General features: G+C 33.5%; 3 protein-coding genes across 4 annotated transcripts in view; all 3 read left to right on the forward strand.

Annotated features, from left to right (window-relative positions):
- The first annotated feature begins 5,940 nt into the window (after positions 1–5,940).
- LOC132734945 (uncharacterized protein DDB_G0283357-like) lies at positions 5,941–13,336 on the forward strand. Its single transcript, XM_060721831.1, has 2 exons — positions 5,941–6,098; positions 10,529–13,336. The coding sequence occupies exon 2, from the start codon at positions 10,529–10,531 to the stop codon at positions 13,298–13,300; it is 2,772 nt and encodes a 923-aa protein (XP_060577814.1). The 5' UTR covers positions 5,941–6,098; the 3' UTR covers positions 13,301–13,336.
- A 5,775-nt stretch (positions 13,337–19,111) lies between these two features.
- Positions 19,112–21,863, forward strand: LOC132734950 (probable serine/threonine-protein kinase DDB_G0276461). The gene is made up of 2 exons (XM_060721841.1): positions 19,112–19,316; positions 19,793–21,863. The coding sequence occupies exons 1-2, from the start codon at positions 19,311–19,313 to the stop codon at positions 21,662–21,664; spliced, it is 1,878 nt and encodes a 625-aa protein (XP_060577824.1). The 5' UTR covers positions 19,112–19,310; the 3' UTR covers positions 21,665–21,863.
- A 4,070-nt stretch (positions 21,864–25,933) lies between these two features.
- The window catches only part of LOC132734946 (prominin-1-A-like), a 36,895-nt gene continuing 35,659 nt past the window's right edge, over positions 25,934–27,169 (forward strand). Inside the window, exon 1 of one of the 2 annotated variants that reach the window (XM_060721832.1) lies at positions 25,934–26,288. The gene's annotated coding sequence lies outside the window, so the exon portion shown is untranslated. The remainder of the gene's footprint in view (positions 26,289–27,169) is intronic. The other variant, XM_060721835.1, reaches the window with a different exon arrangement.

The following is a 27,169-nucleotide window of genomic DNA, read 5'->3' on the forward strand; positions in this document are numbered from 1 at the left end:
GTTTATAACATTATTGTTTTATGATTTTTGTGGGTGTATGTTTCTATATATATATTGTTTAGAAGGCCACATTTAAGATTAAGATGATTGATTGATTTTCTTTAGACCGGGCGGTCAAGGATAACCTACGAAAGTGCAAGCACTTATTTCCAGTAGGGTCCTTATCTCACCAGACTCTAGAGACAGCTATGAGATACAAGGGAGTCCGGGAACCAGTCCCTAGCTCTTATTGAAAAGACCCCTTGGTTCTTTTACATGCCCAGTGTATAGCACTGATACATGCGAGGGTTACCTGGGTTTCTTACCAGTTAACCTCTAGGTAGGTGGGAACCACTGAAAGTGTCTCTGAAAAATCCTAAGGGTGTTACCCAGGATCGAACCCGGAACCTCTGGAGTGACAGTCAGTGGTCTAACCAACTGAGCTATCTTCACGTGTTACCTTCTTTAAATCAGGATTATTATTATTATTATTATTATTATTATTATTATTATTATTATTATTATTATTATTATTATTATCCTCATCATCATCATCTTCATCTTCATCATCACCAGACACTTACAATACAGAATTCAAGTCTCTGTAACATTACTGATATCAAGCGGACATGGTCAAGGCAAATTTCAATTGAAAATGTAAAAAAAAAGAAAGAAAAAAAAAGAAAAAAGAAGAAAAGAAAGAAGAAGATAAAATGGAAAAAGGAAAAACTTATATGCTTGTATACGCATTTAAGTTAAATATTCGTTTCGATACAGTGTGAGAAATATATTCAAAATGTGATGTTCTCTTATGTATTAGAAATGATGTACATGTACATGTAAGCATTGGGCCTCATATGTAATAAAAGTCCTCTGATACACGATCATCAGTCGCCAGTGACTTGGGTACGTGTTTGCCATAGACCGGTAGTCTTGAAATATCATATAAATGTCCCCACAAGAAAATAAGAAGTGCAGTGATTTTCCAGCTTATATAACAGACTCCGAAAAGACCTCTTCCCAATTGAAATTTTCTTCAAAATCATTTAGTTTTCCCAAAAAAAATCTGAATTTTAACCTGGTATTTTACTTCCCAAATTAGCAATTTTAGCGATGTTTTTTCCCAAAAATTCCCCAAGATGCTAAGGCCACTGCTCAATTAAGTGAGAAAAATCACTGAAGTGTGCATGAATCGTAATGCAATTAAAATTCAGTTTACAATTTCATTACATTGTGCAATTTATAATTGGCTGAGTAGCCGAGTGGTTAACGCGTCGGACTAGTAATATAAGGATTGCTGACCGTCTGGGTTAGGGTTAGAACCCTGTCAGGGGCAAGCCGTTGTTTCCTTGTTCATTGCGTAGTACAATCGAACTATTAAAATAAATTAGTATTAACTAAACAAACAAAATATGTACAAAGGACAAGGCATTAACAACAAGCTTAAGAGTTTAACTTAAAACAAGTCCTTAAATGGACAAACTAGTAAAAAATAATACTATGTTAAAATAGTATGTACATGATATGTATATTATTCTGTTTGCATGTTTCACGATTTACAACCCGTGATCTTTAAAGCGTCCATTGACTTCTTAATAGCAACGACTTCTTTATAGCAACCAGTGCCTCTTATTGCAAAAATGTGCTTCCCTAGGCAACGAATGATTTCCATAGCAACAATTGATTTCCCATAGCAACCAGAGCCATTCTTAACTTTCAGATGTAGATTTACCTGTATAGGCCTAAGGGAGACAACTCCGAGTAAAACCGAACGCAGGACTTAACAGAGTTATACATTCAAATTTTGGTATCATAGCTTATCTAAAATTGCTGGTATTGGACACAAGAAAATGTATTTCTTTTTTACTTGGTATTTTTTTCTACTTTTTTATGTATAGGTGAAAAGTACAATAAGACACCCATTTTCCTTTTTGAAAGCCAAACTGTGTTAGTGCCAATTTATTATACAAAAATGTATTGTGAATATAGTTTGAGATTATGTTTATTTGTTTATTCCTTTGTAGTTTTGGCCATTATTTACGACTCACTTTTATAAATACTTAAAGCTGCACGCCTCCAGATGAGCCATAATATTTCAAGAAAACGAAAACAATAAAGATCAATGTTAAAGTTTACATGTTATTTGCGATGTAAGACTGATTTTGCAGTATTTTATCCCCATATTTCTACTGCGTTACTAACGCAATAAGGGCTTTTTACACATTTTGACCACTTTTTGGTTATTTGCATGGATTGTAAGTGCCATTTGCAATATGTAAATAACTTTATTTGTTCACCGCGCAATATTTTACTGTCAAAATACATTATCAAAATTTTCATGAAATTGAACATGAATCTGGAGGCGTGCTGCTTTAAATATGATTTAGATATTAGCTTCTCTTTTGTACCTATATTTTAAAATTTTCAAAAACTTACGCGGATTTGAGAATACTAATTTTATTGTTTAAAGTAGCTGATTCTAACTTTGCGCCGCATGTAGTTCTCGACGAATATGTGTATAATATTATGCTATCTTCTCACATTCTATTTTTCCATTATGGAAAGGGCAACCATTAGTACTATAACATTTAAATAATGGTTTGAAAGAATATTAGGTGTTTACTCATGGAAGAAAGTAGCGCTGAATATGAAATAATATGTCATTAAGTTAGCAAAATGTCAACAAAGTGAATTATTTTGACTTATATACAAAGGATAAGTATACATACGTACTGAATCACATTTACTATAACTAAACTAATTGCCATAGAGCAACAGAAGCAAAAGATGGTTCGGGGAAAATGGCCATAACAGGACATCAAAAACTAAAAAGTTTTTTTGAGAAAATAAAATAAAAAGCATTTCTATGGCATAATGGGCCTTTAAAAACGACTTCGAATAGGTCCCGCTACTTATCAATAGTTTATCAATTTTTCGTGTAAGTAGCCAAACCACATGCAATAAAGGCGTTAAACATCATATTTATTATTATAATGGCACATTTATTAGAGGTTTTATGTAACATGTTGAAATAATAATAATGACTTAATTATCTCAGTAGTATTTAAATCGTGCTAATTTTGACATATCTCGCGTTATTTCTGTCTTATCCGGTCTAAAGAAGATACGCTGTCATTATCATGGTATGGCAGAGCAAAATGATAAGTGAATACAGAATTTAAATAAAATCTTCATTCTTAATGTGAAAACTTAGACACTTTAACCTGATTAAAACTATCCCCAATTGTTGTAAAAGTAAAACAGGTGCGGGTCTATTTTTTAATACATTTTGACAAGGGAATATGCGTATTTCAGAGATGGTTTCACTACTATAGTTTCACATTTTACTAGGTTTACAGTGGGGTCATGAGTCCATTTATTGCGTGATTTTCGCAAAGAATACATTGTATCAAAATATACAAGTAAAATTATATTTCAGGAATATTCTACAACAAAATACCCAACCCCAAGGAAAGAGAGGCCATCAACCCCCAGCCCCCACCCTTTCGCACCGCGCATGTAAAGTGACGGAAAATCGTATGTAAGACAAAGTTACGAAGTCTATAATTTCGAGTTATGTTACTTGATGCAATAATTAACGAGATCCAGTAGATGTTAATGTAGTCATTCAAAGAAACAAACAAATTAAAGATTGTAAATGATTGTTCTAAACTTAAAATATATAGATCTGTTAAGCATTGTCTTGTCTCAAATATTGTGATTCACGTTTGTATAGGGTTGATGAATGACAGACATTGTATGTATAACATCTCGTCTGCTGACGGATATTTGACAAGTGAATGCCGCATCTGACACGATGTAAGGGGACTATTGTATTACCAGTCTATGTTTCATCATTTGCGTGTATTGTCATGTTTTTTTGTTTGTTTTTGTTGTGTTTTATGATATAACCAAATAAAGAACCTTTAGCATTTACAGTGTCCCTTCCGTGTGGTATTTTGCGTCATTTGCAGATTTTCACCCCTATTGGAAGGACAGAAACTGCTGTACATATCTTATTTCTTTGTGTATACTAATTTATGTAAGTTAGACTGTGTTGGAAGCTATAAGCTTATTGAAACACACTCTGATCCGTTCCCGGAACCAGCCAGTACTTGCTCACAGAAACATTAGCTTGCACCTGACGGGGTCTGAACCAAGACGGCCAACAATTCTTAGATTACTAGTCCAAAGTGTTAACCACTCGGTCACGACGCCACTCAAATCGCATTTCTTCACCAGTTTTAATAGAATATAGCAAACACTTAGCTATGCCCTGACGATTCAGTATAGTGCTTAATGGAAAACTGTTTTCTACATATGATTATGTTGTAATGATTTCATAAAGTACTTCTTTGCGATGTAACAAACAAATTGTCACGACGTCCGTCCCTCAGTGAAATAAACGAATTCAATATCAAATTTTAGAACAAATAACTTGCAACAATACATAATTATTTGATGTTAATATTTTTAACAAAGTATGGTTATAGCCACTAATAGGTATGAAGTGAACGAATTAAAGACAATATTATTATTAAATAAATTGTAAGACTGTTTTGATTATACATTAAACTTGAATGTAATGTTGATAATTTGGTTGCATCTTAATCTGAAATATGAAGAATGCTCTGGACGGTAGGCAGATTGAACCTCAAGCTATTTGTAATTATCAAGATTCTATAATATTAATATAACGTACATCAAATACAACTGTATCAATGTCCCTTGATTCTATTACATAAATATACGGACATCAAATACAACTGAATCAATGTCCCTAGATTCTATTACATAAATATACGGACATCAAATACAACTGTATCAATGTCCATTGATTCTATTACATAAATATACGGACATTAAATACAACTGTATCAATGTCCCTTGATTCTATTACATAAATAAACGTAACAATGTCCCTTGATTGTATAATATTAATGTGAAGTACATCAAATACAACTGTAACAATGTCCCTAGATTGTATAATATTAATGTGAAGTACATAAAATACAACTGTATCAATGTCCCTAGATTGTATAATATTAATGTGAAGTACATCAAATACAACTGTATCAATGTCCCTAGATTGTATAATATTAATGTGAAGTACATCAAATACAACTGTATCAATGTCCCTAGATTGTATAATATTAATGTGAAGTACATCAAATACAACTGTATCAATGTCCCTAGATTGTATAATATTAATGTGAAGTACATCAAATAGAACTGTAACAATGTCCCTAGATTGTATAATATTAATGTGAAGTACATCAAATAGAACTGTAACAATGTCCCTAGATTGTATAATATTAATGTGAAGTACATTAAATAGAACTGTAACAATGTCCCTAGATTGTATAATATTAATGTGAAGTACATCAAATACAACTGTAACAATGTCCCTTGATTGTATAATATTAATGTGAAGTACATCAAATACAACTGTATCAATGTCCCTATATTCTCTAACATAAATATAACGTACACCAATACAATTGTATCAATATAGGTCCATTCGATAATATCAATCTAATATATATTAACTGCGATTAAATGGAAATATCTTCACATAAATAACTTTAACTGGCGTTATGTTTTTTCCATTTTTTCCATGTAACATATAATATTATATGATATAACACAATCAAACAAATTAAAGAAAAGAATAAAAAAAGTTATCAATGAAATATCACGAATATTTTTCTTCAATTTTTTATATTACATGTAGCTTGAAGCTTTGATAAAAACCTACAGTTATCAATATATTTAATTTTTAGTAACATTTGTTTTCAAATTACAAAATGGTAAGTTAGCAAAGATAAAAAACATATATATCCAGATGAAGTATAAAATATTTTTTTTAAGCAAACATTCTCTTTTACTTTTTGTTACCAGTACACAAAAACGGCACGGCTGTCAGGTGTATGCAAATGAAGGTAAAGTATGCATATAGTGTTCAGTGATGAAAGTTTAGTTACAGTTTACCATGGCTTTGACGTGAGTAATGGTGTAACGTCAGACAAGAAACTGTCATTACTTTTTTATATTATATATATTATACCTTTAACGGTAAAATTATATTAAAGAAGTAAAGGATTTTCCTCAAATAAAACGTAAGTATTCAGTTTATGTATTATGTTCTTTTTCCCATTTATTTGCCAAAATTTGCTAACCAAATTGTAATGTTTCTTTCCATAACCAAACGAATGTAAGAAAGATAGAAAACATCTGGTCGCCAGGATCCTTATTGCTCCTATATTTACGAGTATATATGAGCCGCGTCACGACAAAACCAACGCAATGCGTTTGCGACCAGCATGGATCCAGTCCAGCCTGTGCATCCACACAGTCTGACCAGGATCCATGCTGTTCGCTTACAAACCCTATTACAAGTAAAGAAAATGATAGCGAACAGCATGGATCCTGATCAGACTGCGCGGATGCGCAGGCTGGTCTGGATCCATGCTGGTCGCAAACGCATTACGTTGGTTTTGTCGTGACGCGGCTCATATATAAATTTTTATTCAATGTACTAGTAATCTTTAAAGAAAACACGAAAGTGCACGTTGTCGTTGTCGTCTTCGTCATTATCGTCATCATAATCATTTTTATTATTGAAATATTTAACGAAAAATTAGCAAGACAACCATAAGCGGAGACCCAATATCACCGTAAACATATGTCACGTGTTCACCCATCCTGATATATGAGAAAGTGATAATTAAAGTATATATTAGATACTTGCAGGTTTTGCAAAGTTACATTCACAACGAAAACTAAATGTATCAATTAGAATTGTTTCAAATAACACGGACTGTTGATTAAAGATAAACAATGCTTAAATTTGATATCTGAAAATACTGATTATTTCTACACGGTCCCTTTGTAAATATAAAATAAGTTTACATGTTTTGACTTCACGCGAAGTAGATATGTTTAGCTTTAAATCCTACACACCATAAGTGGACAAATTATGAATATAAAGTGTAATAAAACATTACCTGCTTTACTTGACCCGTAATAAGGAACTCGGATTCCCATACATAGTTTGTACGTTCTTTTATTTAAATAAGACATATTCATTAAAAGTTGTATAGATTTCTATCCTGTATTTATAGAAAAAAACTTGAATTTTCTGTTCATTATATACAGTTTTTCTTTGTTGACATTATAATTTGAAAGATCTTCTCTTAAATTTTGTGTACTGGTTAAATTTAGCAGAAAGTATATAATAAACATAATATATTTCCCTTCATTTTTACAATTATTGGAGTTCTATATATAAAATCATACATTGATTTAAATGTCCACAAATGTGATTCATAAATTTCGCAGAATTAGACAATTTATTTGACCGCTTTTTCGTCATCATGCCCGACCAAGGTGTACTCGTAAAAGTCGAAATAAATTTTGCCATGACTGGACTTTCTTTGCATGAATAAACTTCATGACTCTTAGATTCTTTTTTATATCTTTTAGAATGAATGATAACGTTAAGTTGGACAGTTTTTATTTTATTTTAGACAGTTCTAATGTTTTATTCTAAACTTTCGTCAATATAAGTTCAATCACTTTTTTAGCAGTCATTCTTTTTTAAATACATAAATGTATTGCTACTCCAGCGCAACTAAACAGCGAAACACGAAACTTAAATGGAGAATAAAGTGTTATTACTCTAAGATTAGTTCGCGTAGTAATTTATGTTTCATTGCGTAATGTGCGACATCCTTTAAACATTATAATGTACTAAACCCATTATCCACAAACCTGTTTCACAGCAAACCAAAGTATAAAAACTTTATTAGTGCATTATATATGAGTGAAACTCAGGTACATAAATTATGTGCTCTATAGACACGTTTTTAGGTCGTTAGACACCAACACTCAAGAGGACTGTGTCATCAAAGTGTTCGTTAAAGTGATTAAACTGTCCAAGATGTCAGACCTTTGCTTCATATTTGGTTTACCAAAAGTGAACGTTTTTGTCGTGTTGATAGGTGAATAATTATAACATTAATTTATTTAACATGAATAAGATTTTTTTCGCCGAATATGATTTTTCCCCTCAAATTATCACTCCTATAACTACATTGGTTTAAAGACCAGTGCTAAAACTATAAATCAATAAGCATTTTTAGTTCTAATATAATATTATAAGAAACGTACGGTATGGGGGTTATCTAAGTAACTAAAATAATAGTGTTCCAAATGGATTTCCCTGGCTAAAGCCTATTTCATTTTTTAAGTCATTTACGCCATTATTTAGACTATAAAACTTTCTCTAAAGAAATATGTTTCGTGACATATTTATATAAAAACAAGCTTTTTTATAACGAAAAAATTTTTCAATCCTTAAAATTATTGATATTTTATAAATTTTAAATAAGGCGGGGTTTGATAAAAAGGAAAAAAATTTTTTCCCGTTAAGGGGTCTTATAAAATTATTTATATCACTTTTAAAAAATTTTATAAAAGTTATCATGGATATCTACATAAATTTGTGAATCAAGTACCGACCAAATTTACAGTTTTATATGTTTTAACGCTTAGCCTGTTGGCGGTAGCATTATAGCATATTCTAACAATACGACCAGTGCATCAAACAGCAGATTCGCGCCTTCTTGTCAGCTGCACTGTTCGCTTTTTAGTTAATACATATTTTTAAATTTAGTTAAAACTAAGGTATTTCTCTCTTGCCACCTGAACTTTTTATGCTAATTTACACTGATAAATATGAATCTGGACTGATGAACTTAATTTATTTTGTCATACAAAGTAGAAAAAAGTATACTTGTCAATACTAGCATTGGGAACACTTACATTTACATTTATTGTAAAGCATAACAGAGAGTGTAAGCTTTGTATAATTAGTAACGAATGAATTTACTTGACATCTGGCAAAAATGTAAAGAGTATTTCCGTGATATCATTACTGTCACATAATAAATTTACTTGATTTTAGTCGACTTTTACTAACACAATTAAATGTGATAAACTGAGTCCACAAATTCCAGCATTTTATTTATTATTTATATAGTATACATACGTGTTTAATTTTTGTAGTGTAGGTTAGGCCGAAATATATTTGTGTATTCATACTATATTGTTAGAGGTACTGACGAAAAGGGCCTGAAGTTGCGGTTGCTAATATAAGAGAAGATGAAATGTTAGTTAATATAACAACAATTTGTTACCATTCATATAAACATGCAAACAATTGAATATTTTCTCCCTCATTAAAGCTAGCTTTAACTTCGTATTTAAGTAAAGACATAAAAGAAGTATTTGAAAACTATAAACTAGTAATTGAAATACATTTAATTATATTGTATGATTTTAGAATATCATAACAGAAAGCTTTGAAGCGAAAAAGAATTAAGTGGTCCGCTAGCTTGTTTTCTAGTTATCTGCTCTAAAATTTAAAAAAAAAAAGTTTGCATATCACAAAATGTTTAGATAAGAATTCTTACACGTCAACATTACTCTTCCTTAAACTATTATTCTACAAGAACTCACACCTATTTAATAAATTTACCAGATTGTATAGAAACAACTCTTCCAATTCACACATATGGTAATTGTAAGTTATTAGTTACCATGGCAATAGAAGTATATAAATCTAAATTCTCCGACACATTACAAGATTTAATGTATAATGAAATATAAACAACTTTATGACGTCAAATAAATGTCTCATTTATATTCTTTCAAACTTTCTCTTCCGACGCGTAAATCTAAAATGTTTACTTTGCAAAAATGATAAATGCGACAACCCTTTGCATGTGCATGACATTAAACTGGTAGTTAAAAGTAAGAATGAAAAACACTATGACAGTGTGGACTTGCGTAAAATTCCTCTTTTGGTGTATGAAATTGTTTTAAAGAGTCTCTTTAGTGAATTATTCAATTTTTATAGGTAGCTTTATAAGCAAAGCTGAGCAAAGATGTCTATTTCATTTAAAGTCAAAGATAAAACATAATACTATTGAGAATCTTTTTGTTAACTTAAAGCATTTTTTTTCTGTTTGACTTTACTTTCGAGAAACATTTGTGTATAATTTTGCATCGACCGTGCATTCATAACACTTTTGTATTAGTATTGAGCGTGATTGTTACACGATATCTGATTGTTTCAAGAAGAGCCTCTTCTGATACAAATATCTTATTGAAATTTTCGTTTGAAGTCTTTTATCTATATTTTTGCATAATAACACACTAACACTTAAAGTGGAAGCACGGCCGAGTGGTTAACGTGCCGGAATATTAATCTAATAATCGCCAGCCGCATAAACCCCGTCAGGGGCAAGTCTTTGTTTCCTTGAGCAAGAAACTTTACACTCATTTGGTTCCAGGAACGGATTCGAAAGTGTGTCTATAAACTTATAGCTTCCTACACAATCGAACTAGAACCCACACAACTAAATTACATTACTGTTATGTAATAAAAAACATCACAGTATTTACACTAATTATCGTTTTTTAAACCCTTAATTACTCTTGAAAATAGAAATAGAAATTGAAGTGTCTTTTTTTTTAATTTCAGATGAGGACTTTGCATTTTGTTTCGATAATGCTATTATTGCATAATGGAAAAGGTCAGGGCATGTTTGATTTTTTCGGATTTGGCGGGGGAATGGCCGACCCATATGGTGGAGCTATGGTAGATCCTTTTATGGGTGGTGGTGGTGGCATGGGTGGAGGCTTTGGGGCAGGACCATCAGCACCAATCGGACCCGACCCTTCGTTGCAGGACGCTCGTTTAACAATGGCTGAAGAACAAATGGCAGAGGTTATGGGTGAAAGTCCACAAAGTAGTCCAGAACGACAAAGAATAGATCGTCTTATTAAACAGACTGGTGGGCAGTTTATGGGAGATGCTGCTCCGCTGAATTACTTAGTACAAGAATATTTAATGACTACCCCAGGGCCAGTTCCCCCACCTGCACCACAACCAAGACAAAAAAGAAAACAAAGAAAAGTTAAACAACGACTAGGGAAAATGAGAAATAGAAATAGACAAGGTGGAGGGCAAAACAACATGAATGCGCCAAACATGAATATCAGGCCAACAGGCGCAAGTATGCAACCACCAGCACCAAAACCTACCCGACCTACTGGCCGAATGGGAAATCCAGCTCCCTACATACCACAAAGACCACAAGCACCTGTTAACCAGGCTATGAACCAGGGTCAAATGAATCAATTGCCACCAGCAAACACTAACATGTATCAAAATCAAGCACCTACAAACACAAACAACCGAGCTTTCAAAAGTCAACCTCAACCATATAATCAAGGTTTTCCAGCTCAACCTCCGACAAATAACAACCAAGCTTTCAAAAGTCAACCTCAACCATATAATCAAGGTTTTCCAGCTCAACCTCCGACAAATAACAACCAAGCTTTCAAAAGTCAACCTCAACCATATAATCAAGGTTTTCCAGCTCAACCTCCGACAAATAACAACCAAGCTTTCAAAAGTCAACCTCAACCATATAATCAAGGTTTTCCAGCTCAACCTCCAACAAATATGAACCAAGCTGCTCTAAAACCAACTCGGAAAGTCTTTCAAGGACATTCTTCAAATATACAAGCGCCACCTGCACATCAAAGACAACAAAACATGAATATTAACCAAGGCAATAATCATGCTCCTCAGGGGCAGCAGAACAACAATAACAAAGCTGGTACTTCTAAATCAACATTAGGTGTTGCAGCAAACAGACTTAAGCGAATTGAAGGGCGCATAAATTCCGTAAATAGTCAATTGATACAAGCTCGACAGATGAACAACATGGCGCAAATTGCTGATTTGCAATCACAGTTAGAAGCTCTTAATGGTGTTAAGCAAATTTTGACTGGTGGTTCTGCGAAATCAAACGAGATAAAAACTATTCGAGGAAGAGCAAACGCTAACACACAAGTCGCCCCTCCGCAAAATAAGTTACAACAAAATAGTGCTGGTCCGCAACAGATTTTAAGAACAAACGGACCGACGCAAGTTCCTTATGGTCCACCCAAAAATAACAATAATATGAATAATGTCAAAAGAAAACCGACCCAAGTTCCATACGGGCCACCGCATATTGGAAATAATCAAAATAATGTCAACAATAAACAAAGTCAAAAGTCTTTCGGGCCACCTCAGATCTCAGGTGTAAACAATAGAAACACACAGATTCAATTTGGACCACCTCCCATGAGAAGAAGTAACAGAAATAATTTCAATAATAACCCATCTAATACTAATAATTTTCAAGAGAGAAACGTAGGTGGAGGTAAGTTTGCACAAACATGGAGACATAAAGTTTCTGCGCCTGCTAAACCTCCCCAATCTATCCAGAATCCATACCCGACTGCAAACAATGGAAATGCGTATAATCAGGGAAATACAGGATTAAATAATAATCACCGAAAACCACCTGTAAATGTCAATATTCAACCGTATCAAAACACTGGCCCTGGAGCTGATCCTTATGCAACAAATAATGTAGCAAATATCCAAGCAACAGCACCTTATGATGCATATCCGTCAGCCTCTGCTCCGTACGATCAACGAATGAGCCAACAAGCAGCAACGTATGATCCTTACCCGTCTGCGCAAGCGCCGTATGACCCAGGCATGGGTCAACAAACTGCAGCGTATGATCCAGGCATGGGTCAACAAGCTGCAGCGTATGACCCAGGCATGGGTCAACAAGCTGCAGCGTATGACCCATATCCGTCTGTCCAACCTCCGTATGACCCCGGCATGAGTCAACAGACAGCAGCAGCCTATGATCCTTATCCGTCGGCTCAACCCCCGTATGACTCAGGCATGGGCCAACAAGCAGCACCATATAGTTCGCAAACATTATCTTATGACCCACACGCCCCTGCTTATCAGAGAGACAATTTACAACAGCCTATGCACGATCCGTATGCTCCTTTAGGTCCAGGTATTGGCCAACAAGGAATGTATGCAAACAATGCACCTGCACCGAATCGGCGGCAGCAACGTAGAAAACAAGGCCGAAGAAGGGGTGGGGCTAGAAGAGGCGGAGGTAGAAGAGCGGGGGCAAGAAGGGGTGGAGCCAATGCACCACTGGCAACGGATGCACCAATAGGAACAACGGTTGCTCCCCAATTGGGTGACACTAAATTAATTCGCGGTGTAGAACATATATATACAGATGCCGATGGATATGACACCTTTCAATGGATAAAGAAAAGTTTGATTCCAAAGAGTCAACTGGATCATCTGCCACAGGCTGGTCAAGAGCAGCAAGGTGGCCAGGCTGCACCAGCCGGTGAAGGAGCTGCACAACCTGCTTAATGGCATCATAGCTGTGGCTATTGTGGTTGTTATTATTATAAAAGAGATAGGGCATGGTATGGAAGTAAATTAATGTAAGTTTTCTTGTTTGGCATTGGATAAAAAGTTGTAAGGTAAAACCTACAGGATGTGTTCCAGACATGGTACTATTGTGGTAATATGATAAATATTTTATCGCACAATATACTCATCCATAAACGTTTTGACATCAGCTTCTTTCATATTTTGTGGTTTTCGAAAAGGTATTTTTAAGATAGACTTAAACATTTTTAAACCAGAAGCCTGTGTGAGGGTAAAATCTGCAATAATGCAAATACATAGGTTAGACAATCAACCTGGCTAATGTTGGTTTTTGAAAGATTCAAATTTAGCAATATCAAAATAAGTACGACAATTACTGACATGTTAGTTTGAGAGATAATGTACTGAATTTTTAAATTATTAGAAAATTTTGACAATCAGCTCTCTAAAAATAATTTCTCGAGTACTTTCGCAATATTACATTTTTCCATTCGTTGTCATTATATAATATGGTGTGTAATGATATATGTAACTTAATTGAAACAGTGAATCTTAAATGTATGTAATTTTGATTCATTTTTACATAAAAAAGACTTAAACTTGCATTTTAAAATTTTATTATTATTTATTAAACCTATACAGTATACTTAAAATAACAACAACTCAAAGCACCTCGTCACGTTTTTTGTGACTTACATATGTGTTTGGATATCTTTCATATGTTTTCGTTAAAGTTCACTTGTTGAAACTGCTTAAAAAGCTGTAAAATAATAAAAACAAAATCTGGAAACGACAATATTTAAAATGTTTCAGGCTCGATTTAGTTGAGTCTTTTCGTAAACGGCATCAAGCCTCTTTATGAATGGGTAATACTTCCACAAAAACGGTTATAGTTTGGAGGATGCGATAGTCAAGGTTCCCTGTTTTATAGACTCGTTTTCATTAATATTGTTATTGGGTCTTATCTACAATATCTGCAGCACCCTTTTACCAAAGAAGCTATTTTGGGCGGACTTATTTATGAATTTTATAAATTATATTTATAAACACTTTCAATCTCATCATTTGTTATAGATATTTTATTAAATTACATTTTGCAATCTAATTATTCTTTTAAATAAAGTTTTGTTTTTTTCAATCAAATCACTGTGTAAACGAAATAACTGACAGAAAAATTGGGCGTTGCCCTGGCAATTCATTCTGCACAGATACATTTCTGAATGAAAGCAGTAATTTAGTATTTTCTCGACATAAACATTTCCCCATATTTTGTATTTCATGTAGAATGTCTCATGGCTAAGCAGCCTGGTGTAAACGTTTTATTGAAATGGAATCTGTGTTCTGAAAGTGAATGAGATGTTACGAAAGACCCTATGCTGATAGTTTGTATCGCCATTATGATAAAGTTAATTAGGCAAAACATCACAACATATTGTAAGTGCGGGGGGGGGGGGGGAGATCTGGGGAGGGTATTTAAATTACAAAATATTTCGAATGTATATGAACATTCTGATGTCTGGATTTTAAAACTCATATTGTATATGTAAAATGGTAAAAGAGATGAACATGCACAAATGACTTGTTTCACAGATTATATATTGACATGTGGTGATTTAGATATATATTACTATAACTTGAAATAAAACTGAATAATGTCTTATTGTTTCTTTTCTTAGTATAGAAGTTTTCTTTATATTTTTTACAATATGTATTTGTTCAAAGAGTATACCGGTATACCGGTGCATTCAGAGGTTATTATACATTATTGAGTACAATAATTGGATGTGTTCACAAATATCAAAGCTATATTGAACGAGGCGCAAGCATTATGACGGCTGTGTTCACGTTCAATAAAATCAGTATTTAATTAATTAATTAATTAATTAATCTACCTCTAAAATAGAATCAGTATTAAATTAATTAATCAATTAATCTACCTCTAAGCCCAGAGTTATGAAAAAGATAACTGACATATACTAGTACCTACTTGTTCATCAAACATTCATCGTTTTCTTCAAACTTACAGACAGTTTACTAAACTATGGCGGCTGATTTGGTACGCGTTTGTGTGTCGCGTTGGCGCTAGCGACAACACGACAAAGCGCCAAACGGTCCTCTTGTCGTCCTGTCTCTAGCGCGGCACGCCAAACGGCACGTTGTAATACGGCGTGTTGTTGCGATGTCACATTGTCGCACGGTTCAAATTGAAGGATTGGCTTATAAGCCAAGTGACAGGGTGACATCTCGAAAACGCGCCGCACGACAACGCGCTGTTAGGCTTGCCGTGCTAGAGACAGGGCGACAGCGCGACAACGCGCCATTTGGCGCTTTGTCGTGTTGTCGCTGGCGCCAGCTAGACGCACAAAAGCGTACGAAATCAGCCACCATACTAAACACTCAACCCATGTTTATTCCGTCGTTATTTGACATTAAGGTAAATACACAAACAACTTTACGTACCGACGTCTGTCACATTATCATTTTTATTGTTTAAATGGTTGTTTTTGAGATCAACCACCTGGCTTGTTGAAAATAAATTAGCAATAAAGTTAAATTAAAACAAATAATGGAGATCGTTACATCAACCTTTGTTTATTAGTTTTTCTCATTAAAAATGTGTTAGAAAAAAAACAACAATAATGGTCTAAGTGGTAAAAAAGGCTGTTAATGTCGATAAAAAATGTTATTATAGACATAATGAAATGGCTTCCTCGTTTCCTGAAAAGCCTCATTATAGATCGGAAATGACATAAAGTGACGTCCCGTACAATAGAAAATGGTTTTGTTGCATATCAGATTTGATTTTTCCTTTTGTTTAACGTCAGCTTGAGACTTAATCTAGCATAATACGTTATTTTTGGCTCAATTTATGAATAAACTGCACGCTTCTGGTGACGACATTTAGCCGTCACGTATAAATCTTTACACTGCTAGTAAGGAAAACGAACAGAGCACAGTATGATGACCTTATAGCATTTAAGCCCACAAACATTCAATGGACCGAAGCCAAAGTCTGAAGTCCTTTCAATGTTTAGGGTTAACCGGGAGGTCACTATAAAGCTATGAGGTACGAATTACTGTGACCTATAACCGTCCTGTTAGCTCATTCCTTTAAATCGGGCGAACCCGGATAGATTCCCGGAAAATTGTGATTGGTCATGAAATCCTTTCTACCTCCACTCTAGATCTGGCATGTACAGAACTTATCAGTTCCTTGCGAAAGTGAAGGCAATTAGTACTGGTAAACAGCTCAACAGCGTGTTCAGGAATGATGCGGTTGTTAAACATCAAAGTGGCCTACTGCCGTCATCCGGAAAAAACTACCAACACCACCACAACTGTATGCTTTACCTCATTTACGATAACATAATGGTAGGGGTTCAACGGTAAAAATCATATTGTTCAAAAAGCAATATGTCTGGTAAAGCGCGTTTTGTAAACTCTTCTCCTAAATTTTAGCGATCCGATAAAAAAAGAAGATATTTCCCGCTCAAACGGTCGCCGCTGACATCATCGTGAATATTATACTACCTAAAGGCCAGATGACATTTATATAAATTAAGAAGATAGACATTTGTATAAGGTATATTAATATGGTTCAACGGTACTTATTTGGATGATACGATATCACTTTCCACGAAAAAAATAATATATTGTGGTTAACCATTTAGAATATGGTAGAATATGCAACTGAACATGTGTCGGAAAACCGTCTATAGCCGTGCAAGCTGATTAAAACAATAATACTATGCTGTTTACATAACTTTATCTTGAAAAAATGAATCATATCACGGTTAAACCTTTTTCAAAACAGCTACCCGAGAGTTATTTATAGCGCGCCAGTGCCGTTCGTTTCTAAAAAAAAAAGTTCGAGAAACAAATCTACCGAAAGTGGACTGGTAGATATTAGAGGTATCCAGGAGTTTCCTTTTTGTTTATGTATTTTTCGATAGCAAATTTTATTATCCACCTTAATTCTTTAATTTGACAATTATGTGAAACGATTTATCTAAACAAAAAGTTATATTTAGTGTTTCGAGTCTGTTGTACTGGCCATTTTAGATATATTGTTTCCATGCACTTTTAAACGTTATTTACAATTGATCGTAAAGGCAATATTAGGAAAACAGAAACATGTCTTAAAGGATAGTTATGCCTCAGAAATGCTTTAATTGTTTATTTGTTAAAACGTTTAATTTTATTGCTCTCCTATGGTTTTCAAAGTCAGTTATTGGCCAATTACGTGATCCATCCATCTTTTACTTCTGTTGTTGTTTGGTATTAAGTACAGTTACATGTATAGTGATTTAGTACTTTGTATGGAAGTCAAAATACCGCTTTGTTATATATTTCACTACTTTTTATAACAAACTATTTTACATTGATCGCTACTTTCTTCAGAAGATAAATCTTTCAAACATGCTCTAAATTATTTAAAAAAAAAATAAAATTCATGCTTACACTATCTAAAGACAGAAGTAAAAAAATAATTCATTTCAGAAGCATAATGTACCTTTAACGTTTGAAACACATCGGAATTTACTAGAGACTTCTCGTAAAGAATTTTGAAAGGTTGTAAGTTTCATGTCTACATGCGCAGTAACTATGTTAGTTTAAGTTTAAACATATTTATTTAAACTCGATTGCAAAACTTAAATAAATCACTTTCGAGTCCACTCCTTGAAACTTATCAGTACTAGTGTAAAAACACACACTGTGGTCGTGGACCAAGTAGGGCTATAAATTGTCCTCTTTTACAACACAAATAAATTTTGGACCGGAACGATTAAATGTCACCAGTGACAAGAAATGTACTCTTAAAAGGTTAAAGAACGGAAAATAACGGAATATATACTCATCACGGTATAATTACAAATTAAACAAACACGTTTGTCAACATCATAGTCTACTTAATTAAACAAAACACAAATTTAGCGTAAACAAAATACTGCAATCGGTCATTTTGCTATAAATTTCTAATTGATTACCTTGTTTGTTTATGTCAGAAACTTACGAAACATTAAATAATTCTCTCATATGAAGACATTGTGTTCATATGAATGCAGGAAATAAATATATAACATAAAAAAGTGGTCATTTATGTGAACGTTTCCTGATAAACTATTTGCGTTACTCACGACTTTTTTGGTCGTGTTGGTTATTTTATATTATGTGGTCATTACTGAATATCATTTGATCACTGGACCGTATTTGTGAAAGTAAACTCATAACAGTTTCAGGTACATCATTGTTTTGTCAGGGTTTTCTATGTTACATATACACAAGTGCAGATTATGTTCCAGTTACCGATAGTATTCCAACAATTACGTGCTTGGTGGTCTGGGTCTTCGAAAACAATGTCTCAATGAATTAAAGTTTTAAGTATAAGTTGATAATTTTATACAAATACTGTAATGAAGTGTAAGTACTAAAGTAAACAAGAGATGTTTCTAAGACAGAATGCTAGACTTTTCCCAGTGTTTGGTAGTTAAACAAAAGCCTGAATAATTTAGAATTTTCTAAGTTCAAAAGGGGCCTTTATTCTGTCAAAATCTATGTTAGATTTATGGGCATTTAACAGTGACCTGCTATTAAGCCCCTAGATTAATGTGTGAAGTTTCAACCAATTCCCTTCAGTAGGTTTGAAGGCAACAACTTGCACGCAATAACTTAACCAACGTGTATAGGGCGATGCTGACACCGATGCCAGGGTGGATACAATAGCCTTCACTTTCCTCCAAATAGTCGAGCTAAAAACTAATCACAACGAAAAACTGATGACTTATACGCATCTATTACTCACAATTCGGTAAATAACGGTGTGCGTAAGTGCGTCATGCTAAAATGAAGATAAATCGATGGTTTTTACCTCAATTATTTCAAATTAGCTTTACACTTATCCAATTACAACAATGATAATGAAAATAACGTTGCATGATCAATCAAGTAACAACAACGAACAAGATATAAACGTTTATAGGAATATTAGATGAAGGTAAATATACATTTTTTCTCTATATTTTACTCATTTTTGTATGCACTGTGAAATCAGAATACCTGCATTTTTGATATAAGTATGTTTTTCCTGTATTCAATGTTAAAAACTGTTAGATGAAAAATGTCAATTTCTTGATCAACTCAAACTAAACAACGCAGTTGCTGCAATATTTTAAGTGTATTAAACTGATTGACTGACAGAAAAAAGCAGCATAAATTTAATTGCTCAATTAAGTAATGATTACAATAAGCCGTAAAAGTTATACATTTGTCAGTATTCTGACCGTTGCCTATATCATAGCTTAAATGACTTTATATGCTTTCATCAATATCTAAATTTATAATAAAACAAGTTCCGAAATCAGATATTTTTGTACGGATCTTTGTTGAAATATTTCATAATTGGCATTATTTGTATTACATGTCGCAACCCAGTAGCGGCTTTTCAACTTCTGAGTATTTTTTCTCTTACAGATAATAAACATGCTATTGCATACATTCTCAACGCCTTTTCTTCTAAAATTTTATATTGCATATGCGGCAATATTGAACCTTGGACGATGCCAATTTTTTGGGCGATCTTTCGGTGATCCACGTTTTCGCCCGCAAAACATAACTTATCCTAACTGGAATAGTAGAAGACTAAACACGAGTAGATATAGAATAAATAACAATGGCGAAACATCAAGTTTACGTGGACATGTAAATTACCAAAACGATTTTGGCGCTGATCGTAACTCTAGATCACGTGTGTTATATAATACATTTAATAACCATTCTCGTAGAAATCAACAGCCGTTTGTGTATTTACACAGAGATAATCGTATCTCTAGGCCAAGGTCGTCGACTTTTCACAACAGAGGATTTAGAAACAATTCACCTTCAAACAATGTTGCCGATGTACAAAATGATAGAATCAGGGTCTTTCCAAACGGAGCCGTAGCCACACCAGTTCGTTTCCGGGGCAACAACGCACGATTCCCTACATATCGCACGCTAACATCCACGACAGGCAGAACAGTTTTAAATCAAGACCGTCTTAGAAATCTTCAAAGACCAACGTTGTTAAATTCACCCGCCCGAAGATCTTTACAAAGACAACCACATCTGTCAACAAGTGATAATCAAGTGCTTGGTCAATCAGGAATGTTTCCAAGCAGGGAACTCTCCAACCAATTTCAGGCTAGAAGTTCTATTGGAGTAGAAAGGCCTAGAATTCGTGCAGAGCGCAACGAAGTGTTTCAATATAGAACATCAGTCATGCGTGCACCAAGAGCAGGGGCCTCTGGATCAAGGAACAATGATAATCAACAGCGATTTACTGGCTACCCTTCTCGTTCTCTATCACTTCCATTTGAGCCGCTTTCCTTGCGATATCAAGGTTTTAGGGAATCAAAATTAGCAGCGCAACAAAGACTAGAATCTGACAGGATAAGAAATGCTAACATGCAGAATTCAGATGCATTTCAAAGTAGCCAGCTGCCTAGCCAAGCACAGCTTATGCTTATAACAGATACAGCAAATAATAACAGGAATGCTACATTCCAACCGAGAATAACAGGTAGAATCTTAACATTTTCCAGTGAGAATACGCGTCCTTTTAGTAGTGATAATGGAATTCAACATAATATACCAACAAGAAACATTGTTCAAGGTAATCGTATGTCTAGTGACAATACAAATGCTGCCGACAGAAATAGAGCTAACAGCCGTTTCATACGGCCGTTTGGCGTTAGACCACCAAGCTCTAATAACAGACATATTGGTTCAAATAGAAACAATCTACCTCGCATAAGAACTCAAGGAGGAGTACCTCCTGCAAGAAGATTTTCGAATGGTTTTGGAATTTCACAACCAAATGTCGTCTGGCAGAATAGAAGGAGAAACAGTATTCCTCAAACAAATGCACCGAACCGTGCTGTACACGAGATATTTGGTATATCAAGAACTGGCTTGGAAAATGCACTGAAATCTAACGCTTTGCAATTTGATCAAACAAATAATTCAAAAAATACTAAAGCAACAAAAAATTCTGTATCACTGCAAAAAAATAATGATCAGCGACGTACACAAACTGCCAGAAACAATCGAAATAAGGAAAATTTGATTGCAGATATAACAAAATATTTAGAAATTGCTGATAAACTTGATTTGTTAGGATTATTACGGAGACATTCACAGACTTCTTTAAGATCAAAATCACGCGAAGACATAAATAATGACAGTGATGATATTTTATCTAGAATATCAGATGGTTTTGTAGACTCAGCACATACATCAAGGCAAAGGTTCAGAGAGCACGATGAAGACATGGATATGCACGAAGATGGTTTTATCAATGACTAAATATTTAGTTCATTTCAAAGTCTATCCATTGCACATTAAACTCGACCCTCGTGCTTGAAATAATGCACGGGGGACCCGGGGACTTTCTCCAACAGTTAACCTGAAATGTCGCCATATCACATATACTGTGTTGGTGCGATGTAAAACTCAACCAAAACAAATGTTAAGCTCGCTGTATTAAAGAAAACCCATTGTGAAGCTCGACGTTTCAATGATTTTCTAATGTAAAGCTCGACGTATCAACGTCTTCTAAATGTAAAGCTCGACGTATCAACGTCTTCTCAGTGTTTAGCTCGCCGCATAAAGTATTCTCAATGTAAAGTTCGACGTATCAACGTTTTCTCAGTGTTAAGCTCGTCGTATAAAGTATTCTCAATGTAAAGCTCGACGTATCAACGTCTTCTCAATGTTAAGCTCGACGTATTAAAGTCTTCTCAGTGTTAAGCTCGCCGTATAAAAGTATTCTCAAATGTCAAAGTTCGCCGTATAAAAGTATTCTTAAACAAAGTCTGTCTTCTTAGTGTTAAGTTCGCCGTTTAAAAGTCTTCTCAGTGTAAAGTTCGACGTAACAAAGTCTTCTCAATTTAAAGCCGACGTATCAACGCCTTCTCAATGTTAAGTTCGACGAATTAAAATCTTCTCAGTGTTAAGCTCGACATATTAATGTTTTTCTATTGTTTAGCTCTACGTAATCAATGTTTATCCATTAAGCTCGACGTATCAAAGTCTTCTCAATTTTAAGCTCGCCATATTAAAGTCTACCTATTGTTTGGCTCGTCGTTGCAAAGTCCATACATGCACGATGTATATTGTTAAGCTCGACATTTTATGTGTATCCAATGTTAAGCTGGCCATATTAAAGTCTAGCCTTTGTGTAACTCGAGATTACACACTCTAGCCATTGCTTAGCTCGATATATCATGTGTAGCCATTGTTAAACTCGACATATCAAAATCTGGCGATTGTTAAACTCGACATATCAAAATCTGGACACTGTTAAGCTTTTCTTATTAAATACTATCCGTTACTAAGCTCGCTGTATTAAAGTCTTTTGAAGGAGCGTCTTTATGAATATACATGAAAAAAGAGCATAATATAAATTACCGGTATTAGTCAGCTTACTCTGGGTGAGAAATAATATAAACATAAAAAACAACAAGAAATTTTTAAGTTGTTTTGTGAAGCAAACAGTGTATTCTAAGAATGGTCTGTTTTATGGAGAATAGATTTACAAAATAACAATTTTTGAATGTCATAACTTACTATAACACAAAATTATTAAAGTTTCTTCTTCATATTCACAACAGTACTTAACCGTAATGCACCTTGAAGTAAAGACAATCTTGGGTTTTAATTGTTTCATTCAATGTCGAGTGATGATCATTTGAAAATGTAATGGAATTCGTCGCCTAGATCATGATGACATAAAATGCATATTCTACGTTTTAGTGAACCAGACTCAACAAGTAATCTAAATCTAAATCATAAACTTCAAGTTATTGTGATGAATTTTTACAAGCTAAAAGTGTCCTTATTTAAAGGATAATAATAGTTTAAACAACATTACTGTTGGTAAATTCTAATGTTAAACCCAATTTATTAACAAAAAGATCAGACATTTATTTTTTTTTGATTAAGGATTAAGATAATCGATTTTATTATAGAGAAAAATCAAGATCTCTCTCGACACCAATAAGCCCACAGGAAAGTATTATCTTTCCATTTAGAAGTATATGCATACATACAATAAAATTTAAATTGTCTTAATAAAATCTTTTTATATCTAAAATAAGTTTCCGAAATTTCAAGTGTATAAAGACCTATATCCATTGTCAAAAGATTTTTTTATTATAGATAGGTGTTTAATGGTTTCGTGCGCTAAATCTGGTAGCTATTATTTGTGCCATGATTAAATATCTTGAAAAGAATCTATTTTGTCATTGTTATTTTGGAAAAAAGAGTGACTTTTTACTTCGTTTAGTCACATAATAAGGTAAAACCAACATAATAACATGTAATTAATCGAATAATTAATCGAACAGATTAAAGATTACAGCGGTATGATATAATATATCTTGTTGAGGTGACGTCAGTAAAATTGCTCTTTGTTGCCAGTATAACAAACTTTCCTTACAGTTTAGAATATCTTACAATATTATTAATTGAGTTATCAGGAAACATGAAATTGGTAAAACATTTGACTAAATATGATATCTTTGGTTTATACAAAATTTATCTTAGTTCGTTTGTGTAGGAAGCTTAAAAGCTTATAGACACACTCTCTGTTCCAGGTACCAACCAGTGCAGAGCAATGAGTGTAAAGTTCCTTGCTCAATGACACAACGGCTCGCCCCTGAAAGGGTTTGAGCCAATGCCAACAGTGATCCTTAGTGGTATGACGACCACTCGTTAACTATGCCGCCACATAAGATATTCTTTAAAGTTGATTTAATTATGAACCGCGGTTATTCAAGAAAATCTTCCAAGAAAGCTCAAGCCGGTATAATAACATGTTACCGCGGAAAGTTATTGATTGATTGATTGATTGATTTTTATTCAGGTTAAAATTATACATATATACAATATAATGTATATTATGTATGCCTAGCATACATGTGTATGCAATCGTCTGAGCATTTATTTGATTGTATTCATCTTTTACTGTCGACAATAGGCTATTTGCCATTCTTATCCCGATACATACCGGACAGGCAACCCATGTGCTTAGGTATCATTATTTATTACTAGTATAATGATAAATATCAAAATTATTACAAATAGGTTTATATTTGATTAAATGCAAGTTTGATGATGTTAATTTAAGGGAATTACCATCTTAGTACATATATGTAAGGATTTTTTTCTGTTCAATACAGCCTATACATGCAGCTAAGTATATGAGCAATAAGTTGCTTTTTGTGGTGTAACGAGGTAACATCTTTCAGTTCAGAAAAACAACCGGTTTAACCTTTGAACAAACTGGATAGGTAATACTATCTTATGCCCTTGATTAACATTAATACTTTTTTGCGTTGACTCAACACTTAGAAATTGGAAGATTGAGTTAGCGTTTAATCAAAGTGACATTTTACAAATACATGTAACAATGGTAAATAATTTAACATTACATTCGACCTAATGGATCTGCATATAGATTACATTACAATACATATGCGTGTTAGTAATATGACAAGGGAGAGAAACGTTCAAAGAATGAAATTATCTTTTAACTTGAAAATATTGATATAAGTTTCAAAGTTTGATCTATTCATTAATTGAAGCACTATAAAAACGCATTGATAGGAATCTTTAAGTCAATAAAGTTTGATTTTTATTCAATTAGTAAACACTAATCCGTTGTACCATGACTACCAATTTTCTTAAGTTTAAATTCTTGAGTATGTAAGATAACCAGATCGTTTAAGCCATTTTCTGGTAGATTCCCATAATACACTGTAGTTTCAATTTTTGTACAAAGCCATTTTTTTGAATTAGGTGTGCGCGTGTGTGCGTGCATGAAAAGCGTCTTTACTAGCAATGACCGAATTACAAATTTACAAGAGAAATTGGGACATTAATATCGAGCACAAACAAACTACCCATGTTAATCTACCTGGGCCCCGGTTTAAAAAAATATAATGAAAAAACTTAAATCATTCATTGAAGTGTAGTCAGTTGAGTCCGATAGTTTTGAATTTAGGGGTAAAAATATTTTACTCGCTTCACTCGGGGATACAGTGCAATTTATGTACACATTGTACAATCAATCTTTAAACATGTTTTTGGTATTTTCACAATAAATGTATTAAAAGATTAAAACAATTATATCATAAAAATAAATCTTGAGGTTGTCGAGATACTTATATTTTCCATACATACATACAAAAAAAATAAAAGAAAATAAATATGACTGAATGAATGAATGAACGAACGAACGAACGAATAAAAAAAACGAACGAACGAACGAATAAATAAATAAATAATAAATAAATAAATAAATAAATAAATAAATAAATAAATAAATAAATAAATAAATAAATAAATAAATAAATAAATAAATAAATAAAATAAATATGAATGAATGAATGAATGAATGAATGAATGAATGAATGAATGAATGAATAGAAAAATAAATAAATAAATAAATAGAAGGAAGTTGTTAAAAAAAATGTCCTGAATTCCCGGAAAACAAAATAACAAAACTTATCTTTATCAAATTTAACGGATTGAGTATCATGTAACAACGGCTATACAATGTACGAAGTTTTATAATGGCTTTAATTGGGTATACATTGTTTAGTATCATTGTTGTAGCATGTCCGTTTTAATTGTTATAGGGTTATAAACCATCTTTGTAAAATATTTACTGTTTAACCATCCATATATTAATCTGGCGGACACTCAAACAAAGAGATAGCTTTACTCTAAAGTAAACGGATTAAAATATTTATCGCAGTTTTGTTTATTCAATGTGATATAACGGAGTGTAATTTTCTTTTTTCTATAAATTTAAAATCTAATGTTTATGTAACATTGTATCATTGAGTTCTTTAAAAGGAAGAAGTGAAATTTGGATTCCTGTTGGATTTTTCCCTACAGTTTAAAAGACGCTGTGCTTGAGTAGGTAAATAACAAATTTGATTATAAACTATCAAAATATATTAAAATAAAAAGATGTTTTGTTGATCCGAATCTCATCACGGCAATTTTCTAGTATGGAATAGACGCATCATCTATACAGCTTTATGGAGTTATGTCCGCTCTATAAAATTCATGTGTGGTGTTTTTTGTACATTCTATAAAATTTTGCGATGCGGGATTTTGACACATAGGGTTTTGTCTGCGTTCCATAAAAATGCTTTCTTTTGTTTTTTTTTACTAGTTTGTTTGAGTGCGACTTTCTTTTTGCGTTTTTCTCTCTATGATTTAAAAGAAATTGAAACACATTTGATTTAAAAGAAATTGAAACACATTTGATTTAAAAGATTTGAAACACAGTTTGGTAAAAACAGTTGGTACAAATATACGAGCTAGGTATTCTAATATTGTCTTAATGATTTGTACAAGTTAATACATTCGCACAAGTTGATAATTTAACCATGTAATGTAATGATTATCTATATATCTATCTCTGGATACTGCCAACCCCTCTTACGAGTGTTATAGACAGGAATTTAGTTAATAAAAGGTGAAAAGAAAAGCAAAAAAGAATAGTAAACATGCTAGGAAGGTGAGTCTGTAATGGTTAAAATGTTAAAGCTACAGTCTCACTGACATCCCGGCAGAGACCCGGTAGACGTCCGGGGTGATTCGGGAACGACCGGGGTACGAACGGGAACAACCGAGGTACATCCGTAACTCTGCCGGCAACGTCCGGGATGATTCGGAATGATCCGGCATTCGACCCCAGATGGAATAAAATATTTAATATCACCGGGTTGGTCCGGGATGATCCTGGAAGTATAGCTTTGCCGGCTTCATCCTTAGCTCTGCCGGGAACGACCG

Source organism: Ruditapes philippinarum, unplaced genomic scaffold (genome assembly GCF_026571515.1).
Source record: "Ruditapes philippinarum isolate M1 unplaced genomic scaffold, ASM2657151v2 ctg7165_1_1_1_1, whole genome shotgun sequence".
NCBI classification, from domain to species: domain Eukaryota; kingdom Metazoa; phylum Mollusca; class Bivalvia; order Venerida; family Veneridae; genus Ruditapes; species Ruditapes philippinarum.

Coding starts and splice junctions, on each gene's coding strand:
- LOC132734945 (XM_060721831.1), top strand. CDS start 10,529: ATGAGGACTTTGCATTTTGTTTCGATAATGCTATTATTGCATAATGGA.